Source organism: Cibotium barometz, chromosome 40 (assembly GCF_041138505.1).
Source record: "Cibotium barometz isolate CiBa-2024 chromosome 40, ASM4113850v1, whole genome shotgun sequence".
NCBI lineage: Eukaryota > Viridiplantae > Streptophyta > Polypodiopsida > Cyatheales > Cibotiaceae > Cibotium > Cibotium barometz.
The window spans coordinates 26,330,520-26,344,228 of NC_141085.1; the positions used below are offsets into that span (position 1 = coordinate 26,330,520).

General features: G+C 41.7%; 1 protein-coding gene across 2 annotated transcripts in view; it reads right to left on the reverse strand.

Moving 5' to 3' along the window:
* Nucleotides 1-8,733, reverse strand: part of LOC147615360 (protein TPX2-like) — a 56,867-nt gene extending 48,134 nt beyond the window's left edge. Inside the window, exons 1-2 of one of the 2 annotated variants that reach the window (XM_086779446.1) lie at nucleotides 8,447-8,733; nucleotides 8,194-8,270 (exon numbers count right to left, since the gene is read on the reverse strand). In XM_086779446.1, coding sequence (XP_086635572.1) covers nucleotides 8,194-8,270; nucleotides 8,447-8,615 — 246 coding nt within the window. In that variant the 5' untranslated portion in view covers nucleotides 8,616-8,733. The remainder of the gene's footprint in view (nucleotides 1-8,193; nucleotides 8,271-8,446) is intronic. The other variant, XM_086779447.1, reaches the window with a different exon arrangement.
* Nucleotides 8,734-13,709: the final 4,976 nt, after the last annotated feature.

Consider the following 13,709-nt stretch of genomic DNA (forward strand, 5'->3'; position numbering starts at 1 on the left):
GAATCTGGCCACTGAGTCATCCCATTATAAATAACGAGATGGTGTCGGGCCCCAAGCTCCAACAGATGTTGCCCATATCCAGTGCTGTCAGCTCCTCCATCAGCGGAGATCCGAGTGGTCCCTGTATCCTCTGTAGCTAGCGGCTCTAGTCTCAGGGGATCCTCAAAGTCATAGATCTCGCACTGTCTGCTCTGAGTCCGTGCATTGAAGTCCCCCATCAAGAAGACTTCTCCCAGTGTCGAATAGTGTAAGATCTTCTCAGATAAGACAGAGTATGGAGACTCACTAGCCTCTCCTCCACCCGGCTCCTCGGTGGTGGCAAACCGCGACCCCTTCGGAGGAAAGTAGCAAAGGGCGATATAAATCCATCTGGTCGCCGAGAGCGTAAGCTAATCCACATGTATTCTCGCCTCCGAGTCTTGTGCTACGACTCGAACATGCTCATGTAACCCATGCCTGAAAAGCACTGCAATACCTCCTGAACCTCGGGAGGTGGCCTGTCTCATCCCCTGTCGGTGAGCTGACTCCCACTGATAACCCTCAACCCGTGGTAAGCCCCTCTCCGGGCTCTCATGTGTCTCTGTCAACAAGATGATATCCCGGCCCTCCATCACCTCCTCAAGTCTCCCTGGATGTGTCCATAGGACTCCATTACAGTTCCAGATTGCTATGTGTATCTCTTTGTCCTCATGTTGTTTCCTCCGTGTCTCATAGGCCAGATGGCGCTATTCGACCCTCTTCCCATCAATGTAGATGTGACCATCCCTATAATGTGCCTTCTTCCCTTCTTTGCGTGCCGCCTTGATCTTCGGCATGCATAATCTTCTATGCTCCAGTTGCATCCATGTGAGGTCATCATCGAAGTAGATGGGGTCCCCTGGCAAGCTCCTCAAGATAGCCCCGTCTTCTCATAAAGCTCATCCTACTCTCCTCGTCCGGGAATTGTAGCACTAAGGCCCTTGCCTTTGGTGGAGTCCTTTGGGGTTGTCCTCCATACTCTAGTGAATGGGAGCGGCTCATCCTCCTTTAGTCCTAGCTTGGTACATAGGTTCCGCCCGTCAATCTCGGGCGTGGAGGTAGTGCTCTCTGGTATCCCTGTGACTCGGATGTTGAGGCGCCGGATCCGTCGCATCTTCTCTTCATCAAGAGTAGACTGCATCATGTGTACATCTTCTTGTACCTCCTTCTTGATGTTCTTCTTCATCACTTGTACATCTTCTTGCACCTCCTTTTTGATGTTCTTCTTCATCACTTCTACCCATCCTTCGCGGGCCGCCTCCATTTTCCCCTCGATTGTGTGGGTGAGGGTTTTGGTGATCTCTTCTTTGATCGCCTCTTTGTCCACCTCAAGAGTCTCTCCTTCCTCCCGTGGACGATCGCGTAAGGATGCCACTTCGCCCTTCAAAAGGTTGATTTCCTCCTGCATGGCGAGCTTTTCCTTCTCCCACTCCTCTTGCATGGTAAGCTTCTCTTCCTTCCATATTTCTGCTTCGGCCTCCAGCTTCCCCATGCGTGTCAATAAGTCCTTCTTGATGGCGGTGATGGTGCTATCCAATGTCTTCTTCTGGTCCTTGATAAGATCCCTAAGGATATGATCAAGCTGGCTGATTTTGTCATCTACAGACCCTCCCATTGTAGAGGGAGGGAATGTTTGAAAGGAGCAGGCAAAGAACAGGCAGCGGGGGAGAGAGAGAGAGAGAGAGAGAGAGAGAGAGAAAGCTGTATTAACGTCTCCTAGAGGCCGAACTCGACCTATGAGACAAATCAATGTACAACTATCAATGTCCTTTGGGTGTCCAGAAAAAAAAAAAGGACAAAATGAACATGAAATAAACTATGAAAGTACTGAGCTAGGGGGGGGGTGATGGATGGAGCACTAGTGCTAGAGGCTCAGTATGCAACCTATATGCGTAGGGTATACAAGAATGCAATGCAAATCTGTCTAGCTCCAACCAGTACCATAATGGGGGTGTAATATGAGAGACTTCCGAGAGAGAGAGAGAGAGAGAGAGAGAGAGAGAGAGAGAGAGAGAGATACTTGCAATGAGAGAGAGAGAGAGAGAGACTTGCAGTAGGGGGGAGAAAGACAGAGAGGAGAGAGAGAGAGAGAGAGAGAGAGAGAGACTTGCGGGGGAGAGAGAGAGAGAGAGAGAGAGAGAGAGAGAGACTTGCGGGAGAGAGAGAGTGAGTGAGAGACTGACTCTGAGTGACTTGGGGCCTTGGGCAATGAGCGCAGGCTGCAGCACGACCAAAGAAGACCAACACGTCGGCACGACCAGCCCACGAGCGCCTGCCCGCTGAAGAGAGAGAGAGAGCCGCACGCACGTAAGAAACAAGAAAAAAAAAACTTGATGTTGACGTGCGTGGGTTTTTTTAACCTACATTAATCAAAATCCCAAGGGCCCACGTTCACTAACATTTCCAAACGTTAGTGAACATTTCAATCGTTCTAAACGTTTGGATCACATCCAAACAGCGTTTGGATGCAACCTTGTCGGGGATACCTAACTTCTTGGCCTTCCAAGCCTTTAGGCTATCATAGATTTCTTTTAGCATATGCTTACATGGCCCAATGCCAAAACACTTTGTTTGTGACAAATGTACCTTCAGCCTAATGGCACTGCCATGGTGCTTATCTACACACAAGTTGCATTTCCACTTTCTGAAGCCCAAGCCACCATACCTAGACTCGAAGGTGACATTGTTCCAAAAAGAATCACCTGTTCGAGGCATCCTACAAGCTGGGGATAAATGTAGGTCCTTAGCCCTACAAGTGCGACACATAACATAAAGAAATCTCATTTTTTAAATATCAGATAAGTCTTGGCCCTTGTAAAAACGCTCCAAAGTCACCCTATATTGCCCAAGGCACGTAGCCTTAAGCCTCAATAGAGCAAGGGAAGGAAGACATGCAAGAAATATTGAGCACAGAGAGTAAAAAACCTGCTTCTCTGTGAGCTCTGCATAGAGAACGTACATAAAGCACAAAATAAAATTACCCCTCGAATAGACCTCCACACAACCCGGGACACCAAGGAGCACACGGGGCTGTCATGGGCACACTATCATTGGCCAACTGGTACACACCGTTAAGAAACGTGGAGGGAACCGCCTCTAGAAAACGCGCACGGAAAAAATGTACAAAAGGAAAGCGACGTGGTCTAGGGCATTATTAAAATCGGGCTGGAAAAAAAAAGTGTTTCATACAAGGCAAAACGTTTTGTACGTTTCCATGTCTAAAGCGCGTCAAAGTGTCTCCAAGAGGACTCTTCATGAAAGGAACCACTTCTTCAGTTTCGTACGTATGAAATGCATTTCTATGTAACACTAACCTCTGTAAAAGATTTATTTGGTATTCTTTCCAAAGAGGATAAATTGGATGGGTCAAATTACTCACTATGGAGTTTTATGGTCACAAAAATCCTAGTTGCAAAAGGCCTATGGGGACATGTCATTGGTGATGACCTCCACCTTGGCGCAATTGCTCCTACCACTCCTCAAAGGAATCAGGGTCAACATATCCAACAACAAGTTAATCAAATTACTGCTAGCCAAAGAAGATGGGATTCACATGATACTCAAGCTTTGGCATTGATAGCCTTGTCAACTAAAGGTTCTATTATTCCGTACATTCGCCTTGTAAAACATCCATGCTTGCTTGGAACACTCTAGAAGTTATGTATTAGGCTAAAAATGATGCAAGGATTGCCTGTCTAAGAAGGCAACTAGATAATGAAAATATGCAAGAAAAATGTTTAATGGGTTGTTACCTATACCAATTTCTATTGATCCTCAACAGATTTTGCCTATTGATCCTTGTTTGTTGCAAGGAGGGAATGCTCAAGGAATTGATGCACCAACTACAGATCAGCTGGAAGATGCAATAAATGCTGAAAGATCAACAATCTAGTGCTATGTCTACATGGTTAGAAGTGCCTTGCACGATAGCAAATTGTGTGCTCCTTTACAAAGCAAAACCAAATCTGGTCCTCGAACGACTTCTTCAACAGGTGATTCTTCAACAGATATTGTTGAGTTTGTATTTCTTAGTTCTCTACATGATGTAAATTATCATCTCTACAATCCTCTCAATAAGAAGATTATTGTCAGTAGGGATATCTGTAAGTATTTGGCCCTCCTAGCTCCTTTTGACATGATGGAACACATGCCCAGACACATGGACAGATTGATGAAAGCATAGAAATAGGGTTCATGAAGTTGGCACAGGAAAAAGCAGCTTTTTTGGTCAAAAAGCAAGAAAAAGTAAAAAGTCAAACAGGGTTGACCGCGAGCCAAGGGCACCATTGGAAAGAGGAGATTGAGCCGGACCAAAAAGCTAAGCCACTTTTTCAAAAAGCAACTCCAAGGCCAAAAAGCAAGGCCCTGAAGCTAGAAAAGCAAAACAAGAACTTTTGACTAAAGTTAAGTAATATTTTACTATTAAAAAGACCAAAAGCAAAGTAAAAGGCAAAAGCATCACTTTTTGGCAAAAAGCAAGGCTTCTCCAAGTATAAAAGAAGCATGAGCCTCTCTTGAGCATCACGTTGAAGAAGAACCTCTTCATCGCGTTGCCATCTTCATTGAAGCATGGAGATCATCTTCTCCATCATCATCTACTTGATCATGAACCAAATCATGGAATTTTTCATCACTGCCCCATTGATTTCAGAGCCCTTCATCGACTACAGTGTCACGTCGTCATCTATCCGTACAACTCTACGAATCTATACAGCCGTACAGAACTATACGGACATGTACGTACTGACAATTCAGAAACCCTAAAACTGCTCCCAAAATCCTAAAAATTACTTTTTGGAAGTTTTTATCGCCCCAAAACCATTAAAACAAGTTTTATATCTGTTTTTCTTGCCAGAAAAGCTTTTCCATGGTTTTCTTCGTCGACAAGGCTATAGGAGTTGTGGAGATTACTCATGGGATGAGCGAGTGATTCTTGGACTTGCATATGAACTTGGACTTGGATTTGGATTTGGATTCATTGAATTTGGTATTAGCCCGACGAGAGATACTTGTGGGTCATCCCCGTGGTGTGCTCGGCATCAGAGATCTTGTGCCTCGACATCGACGTCGACTTGGATATCCTACATTAGCACATCTATTTGTTTTGTATTCATTGATTGTATTGATCATGGCCAGCGTGCCTGTGGATTGTTCCTGAATAAATTCCTGAGAGGGGGCGAGACCTGTTCCCCGCTCAGTGTGGTGTATTGTGCAAGATCCCTATTCCCTTCTCTCTCTCCCCTCTCTCTATATATCTTTATCTCTTGGGCACGTGGTTGAGTCTTGTCACTGCACACCCCGTTGGGCTTACAATATCGTTTTTTGTAGAGGATTCTATCTATCCAATGATGGAATTCAATAAGCATGCCTATGCCAATTCACCTAACGTGTCTGATAGGTTATTACCTGTGCCAATTTATGTTGATTCTGAGCAGATTTTGCCTACTAATCCTTGTTTGTTGCAAGGAGAAAATGCTCAAGGAATTGATTCACCAACTTCAGATCAGCTAGAAGATGCAGTAAATGCTGAAAGATCAGCAATCAATGAATCTAGGATTATGTCTAGATGGGTTACAAACACCTTAAAAGATAGCAAATTGTATGCTCCTTACAAAGTACCAAATCTCGTGCTCCAACCATTTCTTCAACAGATATTGTTGAGTTTACATTTCTTAGTTCTCTACATGATGTAGATGAACCTGAGTCTTTTGAAGAGGCTCAAGAAGATCCAAATTGGGTTAAAGCCATGCAAGATGAAATTCATTCCATTCAAAAAAATAGTACTCATGATTTAGTGGATCTACCACTTGGCAAGAAAGCTAGTGATATGAAGTGGGTTTTCAAAGTCAAAAGAAAGACCGATGGATCAGTTGACAGATTCAAGGCCAAACTTGTTACAAAAGTTTATGCCCGGTAGAAAGATTGATTATGATGAAACTTTTGCTCCTACTTCTTGTATGACCACTATCCGATTTGTTATTACTTTGGCAACCCATCATGAATGAAAAGTACGTCAATTGGACATTGAAATAGTGTTTTTGAATGATGGCTCGCAAGAAGAAGTTTATGTAAGCCAACCAGCTAGATTTGCCCAAACTGATCAAGAATAGAAGATATGCAAGCTTAAAAGCTTTATATGATTTGAAACAAGCTCCTAGAGCTTATTACAAGAAGATTCATGCCTATTTGACTGGACAAGAATTTTAAAACAATCCTATGGAAAGCACTTTATATGTAAAAAAGGAAGAGCAAGATTTTTTTGTTGTCATTCTCTATGTAGATGACAGGCACCAATGAGGATTTCATTACAGATTTCAAGGCTGATCTTGCCTCAAATTTTAAGATATCAAATCTTGGTCTTTTGCACTACTATTTGGATATGCAGTTTATATAGCAAGATGATGGTATAGTCATTAAGCAGTCAAAGTACATCAAGGCACTGCTCAAAAGGTTCAACATGGAAAGTTGCAAACCAATTTTTACACCAATGGAACCTAGTGTAAAACTAAGTCTACAGAATGCCGGTGAACCATTCGACATAACCACTTATGATCAAGTTGTTGGATGTCTAATCTATTTGTGTAACTCACGGCCAGACATCCAGTATAGTGTGTCACAACTTTCAAATTTCATGCATTGCCCAAGCACTAAGCATTGGCCGGCAATTAAACGTATCTTCAAGGCACTCAAGATCTTGGATTGTTCTATGCAAGGAAGGTGATTTAGAATTGCAAGCCTTCAGTGACTCCGATTGGGCAAGTGATTATAATACACGACAATCCACATCTGGAAACTGTTTCTTTCTTGGCAATTCGTGCATATCTTGGCTAAGCAAGAAACAACCAATTGTAGTAACCTCCTCTATGAAGCTAAATACAGAGCAGCATTCACTGTGATAGTTGAATGTGTATGGTTGAGAAGATTGATGGAGAATCTTTGTGTCCAGACATCCCTACTCCTATTCTCACTAAGAGTCAGAGTGCAGTGACACTTGTACAAAATCCTATCTATCATGCCAAGACCAAGCACATTGAAGTGCAATGGTAGTCACAGATTCCAAAGAATCCTGTCTTTCATGTCAGGACTAATCACATTGAAGTGCATCATCACTATGTCAGAGAGAGACACTCCATGCAGGGGAGATCAATCTGATCTACCGCAATACACATGATAATGTGACAGATCTTTTCACTAAACCTTTATCACGTGAAAAGTTTGTGGCCTTCTACAAAGCTTTGGGCCTCTTTCCTTTCAAAGACTGATCTGCAATCTTTGTAAACCTCACATTTGTACTACAGGGAGGTTTATTAGATGTTTGGTAGTACTTCACTATGAGATCATGCACTTATGCCATGGACACTTTTGTCCCACTAGGTTTTTCTCCATGGCCATCCAAGTGTGAACGAACACCTTAGGGTTAGCTAGTATATAAGCAATCTCATTTACAGTTTAGGGTTGCTTGCTCATTTGTACTCTCTTTGTACTTGTAGAGAGCTCTCGTCTCTCTCCTTTGAGCTTGCCATTCTCTTTCACACTCTACACCCTTGTGTTCTTGTCATTGAGCATTTTGTGTGCATGAGTCCGGCTCTCCATTCTACGAGATCCAATAGTCACTTCAAGATTTACGACGATAATGCTCAATGAGTGGCCATGACATCATATATAGCACTGAAGCTTGAATGCCTTTTGGCAAGTATTACATGCCATGAGGGGTCACCGGGTGTAGTGGTAAGCATATAACACCAAATTCACAAAAGCTTACAAACCAAAACCATACATCAAGACATGGCATAATACCCCACATACAGACAAAGGCTTGATACTGCCGATTAGGTGGAGTAATCCATTTGATGTGTAGACATGGCATAACACCCCATAAAAACCAGGATCACCTAGGTCCATGCAGGCATGTAGCACGATAGGTTTTAAACTTACATATACATGTGAGGGCTCGACGCTGCCCCTAGTTGCACCCATCTACATACACGTGAGGTTTTGATGTGTGCCCCCCTACATACAAGCAAGGGCCCACTGTGCTTTGAATGTGTAAATACAGCGGTACATGTACAAAAAAGGAACAATGAATCAAAGATTTTCCAACGATGATTAATGTGGTCCAAAGGCATCCAATGATGGTAGTTCAATTGCTCTCATGGAAGCCAAGTTGGGTCTCACCTTTTGCACTTCAATGTACTCCTCCAAATGGCATCCCATTGACAGCTCCCGAAGAAATTTGACCTTGCCCACGAAAGCTGCCATGGAGATCTTTGAATTTTCTAGGCATTTATATTTAAGCAAAATGAAGCTGCTCTGAGGGAAATATACTTGGGAATTTCCGCCAAAATTAATAATAAAATAAAAATAAAAATTTGGGGGATAGAATACACCTCAAACTGCTCAAATTTTTGTTGTGTTAGGATGTACTCACGGGATGCTGGATGGCTGAGAGCTGCCTGGAACCATATCTCTGCAGAAGCGGCTTCTTCTTCAGTCTCGCCGTTGCAGAAATCGAAGAAGTGAGGGGCCGAAAACTCATATCTAGGGTCTAGACAAAAGTCCATAACCGGAGCTTTACTTGCTTTTATATCTGTTATCATCCTCTTCTTGCCCTGATTTCTAAGGGAAAACCTGCAGGAGACGGGTGTCCAAAACGCAGCTTAGAAACCTATGTTACTTCTGTGTCTCAAATGTTCTAACGGTGATGTTGATGATGCCTTTCCTTTTCTTTTGCATCCAGCTTTTTAAATTTTGATCGTTGGGACAAATTTTTCTCTTTTTTTAAAATCTTGGTTTGAAAGCAGAAAGTACAAGTACCATCCCTCCTGGAGGGGACATTCGAACCTACAACTTGGGGACTCTCTTTTTTTTAAATCTTGGTTTGAAAGCAGAAAGTACAAGTATCATCCCTCGAGGAGGGGAGATTCGAACCTACAACTTGGGGACTCTCGCTCCATCCCTCCCGGAGGGGAGATTCGAACCTACAACTTGGGGACTCTCGCTCCATCCTAACCACTCTCCACTAACACGTGATTGGTTAAAAAAAAATATTTTTTTGCTGGCAATTTTTTTTATTTTGCGGTAATTTTTTTTATTTATTATTATTTTTGGGTACTGAGAGGATTTACATGCCATCATTTCTCTCCCTAGGGAGTCTGTAGATTCAAACCCAACACTCTTCATTGGAAGGTGCGAGTGAAATATTTGGGTTATGACCCAAGAGAGGCATGGGTGTGGTTATGAACAAGAGGCGTGGGTGCTATTGTTCGGCTATAGCCCAAAAGAGTAGTGTTTTAGATGGCCAAAAGTGCACTAGTCTTTAGGATGTGGCTTTAGAGTCCAAACAGTAGATGCCCTCACTCGGCCTTGAACCTTTCAAGCATGGAGAGGGTGAATCCTCAACATGGAGTGGGAGAATCTACAACAGAAAATCTAGAGCTTGCAAAAAATAGCTTTAGCTTTTATTTTCAATTGACATGGCTGACTCAAGAGCCAGTTCATTTTATGCTACCCAAGTAAAAATATGTTCCCTTCCCCTAATGTATTTCTTTCGTGCCATTAAATAATCAATGCTAGTATGTTAAAATATTAGTAAGGTTTCCATAAGTTTTTCATTATTATTTTTCTTATTTTGTAAAGTTTCAAGTTGCAACAAATCACTCTTTGCCATGCATACAAACCATAAGCAAGGTGTTCTCTGTTTTCTCATATGGACCTCTCTCCATTTTCTCATTAGGGCATGTTTGAGAGCAAAAGTTTGGATGCCTCTACTTACTTGAGGCAAGTTCAGGGGGCAAGCCAAAGCAAGCAGCTAGAATGATATTAGAATAGTCAATTTTCAAAAGCGTCGGTGCAAAATGCACCCACTCTCCTAGTAATAATGAGCCCAAAAGTGCTCCACTCACTCTCTTCCCATCATGCTCCACTCACTCTTTCCATCCTGCTCCTTGCATGCTTGTGTGAATGTTATGACAAGCTCCAACATCTTTTATGGCTTCTTGATATACTCCTTGCCATCTCAACAATAGCATAGTTCTTATGCTCTACAACACCATTTCGCCACACGGACTATGTGCTCTAGCCAACCACCTGAACTCCACCTTGGGCAACTCAAGTCAGTCCAAGAGGGATGGCTTTAGACGACACCATCTCAAGTATCCCAATTGCTCATGCAGTCATCTTGCTAGAGCGTTCAAAATCTTTGAATGACATAGCAAAAGATGTTGACATGGCAATTGACACGTGGAAATTGATAGTGTTGAGGAGCTGTGCAATGAAAAAAAAACTAGAAGAAATTTGAGCCACTGCATGTATAAAATTTGATTTTTGCTAGAGCATTTTATCATCCCCCATCTTCTCAATAGGTTCTAGAGCATTTTCTCATCTCTGATCTTCTTAATGGGTTCTAGAGTGCTCCAGTAGAAATTGCTTCAAAAAAAAATACAACTAGCTAGGGTCACACACACGAGCATGTGGAATGGGTAATTAGAGGCTCCTAGAGAGTTGCATGTGAACATGCACTTAGTATTTATGGGTGGCCATTAATGATAGACTAGCATGATGTAGTAGCTACCCTATGTTAAAATATACAAGTGAATAAGGTGTGTGCGGGAACAAGCCCTTGGCAAGAGGCTGTAAAAGAGGATGTGTAAATGTGAGAGAACCTGTGAAAAGGTGAGAAGAATCTACTGGGGGAGAATAAAGGGTAGCATGAGAAGATTTAGGAAGTGTGGAGATATTCTGGGAAAAGTGAAGAGGTGGAGAGAATCAAGCAAAAGAGGTGGAGTGAATCTAGGAGAAATCAGTGGGATTAGATGCTTGGATGTAAACTCTATAAATTGAGGCATTGGCCTAATGAGAATTTTGCTGGTTTTTGATTATCCATACCTACATTAAGCTAGTTGTTAATTACTCACTAATCACTTTGTTAATTACTCATCACTAATCACGTCTTAATTATTATCTAATCACTTTGTTAATTACTCACTAATCACATCTTAATTATTATCTAATCACTTTGTTAATGATGTTGATTCTAGTATTTGATCCACCATAGCTCATCACATTACTGTAATTTCAACATGGTATCAGAGCCATGCCTAGAATCCATCAAGTTTATGAGCCCATTATCTAGTTAATTAGGATTAGTAGATAATTAGATATTAATCAAATTTTTAGTTATTTTTCAACTCACCTCTGTACCCCCAGCTGGTGGAGGAGCTCTAGCTCCTTGCACACTCAACATTAGGCCAAACCCTTCTAGCCACAAACAGCCAACTCATTGCTACTCCAGCCAGTCGAATCAGAAGCGCAAACCGCCACGTAGAACTCTCGATTTTGGGCGTTGTTTTTCTGAGGTGAATTTGATTTCTCTGCTACTCCAGATCAAATGGGTCTAATTCCTCTTAGCCCCAAGTGTTTTCAAGCATGCTCTACAAGCTGGTGAAGTCAGAATTCAATTTGATCAAGTCTACAGTGAGATCCAAGCTCTTCATATAAAATCTGCAGGTGACTTTGGTAAAATAGAGATTAAGAATTCAATATTTGGTCAAATCTTGTGTTTATTGGCTTAATCCTCTACTAGACTCATTGCTATTGATGGCCTTGAAAGCATTTGAGCTCATTTGAAGTCTAAGGCCCCAGATCTGGACTCCCCGCATACTCTGTTTTCTACACATAAAACAAAGGATTAATTTGCTAATCCGTGATTAATCAATGCTAATCATTGTATTTTGGTACAATTGAGGGTTCAAATTAACCATTAGGTATCTGATACAGATCCCTATAACTTCAGATTTCAATTCGGAGTTGGTTTGATACTCTAACCATTCGGTACAAATTGGTTGCCCTTGATTTAATGTAATTTTTGGTAAAATTGTGCTGATAAATTTGTGATAATCATCATTTTGCATTTAACCTTTGGTTAATGCATGTAAATCACACTCAAATTCAAGATTATTCACAGCCAGAGTTGCATTTGGGAATGTGCATAAGAATGAATGCTATACGCATTATGTATTGGGCACATCACATCAATGTAAAAATGGGATCAGACACTGCCCTTGTCCAGAATAAGGCAAGAGGACCTCCCGCATAGATTTGGGTTTGCATTGCATAATGACACAAGATAAACATCAAAAGCCCAAAAGAACTGTCAACAAAACATGTAAACATGTTGCTCACATGGAGCAAGAAGACCTGACGAACAAGCTCGTGGCCCCAGCCATGAAAGAAGAAGAACATCTCTTTCCAAGAGGAAGATTCACACCAAGAAGATCTAAAGAAAGCATTGAAGGAAGACATGGATACGAGAAGAGAAGCTGCCACAAGAAGATTGAAAGAAGAGGAAGACATGGACGCGTGAAGAGAAGCTGCCCCACGACAAGAAGACTGAAGACAAGAGAAGATGTGAGGCTCCAAAGAGTGAGGAGCCATGTGAAAATCTCAGAGAGAGAGAGAGAGAGAGAGAGACCCCACAACCCAATGTAACCTGCTCCAACAAAGTAAAACCACCTCTGAGCCACCGATGATGTAGGCCACGTGGTAGACAGATGTATGTGTGAGCACTTTAGTCAAGGTTGCGGGCACTTGTAGTAAGCCTTGGACACATAGAGAGAGAGAGTGTCAAGGACTATGAGTTTAGGGACTTTAGGCACTGGTCGCGGGCTATCAAGTAAAAGAGAAACTTGGTACAGGGTCCAGGTGTGCTAAGTTAACTTGAGGGGAGGTGTGCTAGACACTGGTCGCGGACTATCAAGTAAGAGGGAAACTTGGTATAGGGTCCAGGTGTGCTAGGAGTATTCACTTGAGGGGAGGTGTTGAAATATACAAGTGAATAGGGTGTGTGCGGGAACAAGCCCTTGGCAAGAGGCTGTAAAAGAGGATGTGTAAATGTGAGAGAACCTGTGAAAAGGTGAGAAGAATCTACTGGGAGAGAATAAAGTGTAGCATGAGAAGATTTAGGAAGTGTGGAGATATTCTGGGAGATATTCTGGGAAAAGTGAAGAGGTGGAGAGAATCAAGCAAAAGAGATGGAGTGAATCAAGGAGAAATCAGTGGGATTAGATGCTTGGATGTAAACTCTATAAATTGAGGCATTGGCCTAATGAGAATTTTGCTGGTTTTTGATTATCCATGCCTACATTAAGCTATTTGTTAATTACTCACTAATCACATCTTAAATATTGTCTAATCACTTTGTTAATGATGTTGATTCTAGTATTTGATCCACCATAGCTCATCACATTGCTGTCATTTCAACACCCTATAATGTGTAAAGGATTTGCTGCCAAGATGAACATGTTTTTAATGTATAAATTAGAACTATGATTACTCTTGTTTCTAAAAAGACCAAAGAAAATAAAACTTGGATTTCTAAAAAGGGAGGAATCATGTTATTAGAAATAGCTTTCTACACCAATTTTAACAAAAGCTAGAATATAAAATGTTAGTCTCCATTAAGAATATTGAATTATTGCAATTTTTAATGTCTCTATTTATGATAATCAACTTGAAACTTGGATCTAAGAAATATTAAATCAATGTCTAAACATATGGTTACTTAAGAAAATAATGGTACTCTAATAATGATCTCAAATGCAAACCCATGAATTCGGACACCTTACACTATCTCTAGAACCCTACATGTTAGACCACTTATTCAAGGTGGTTTAGTTTGAGGTCATAGGTGCCAT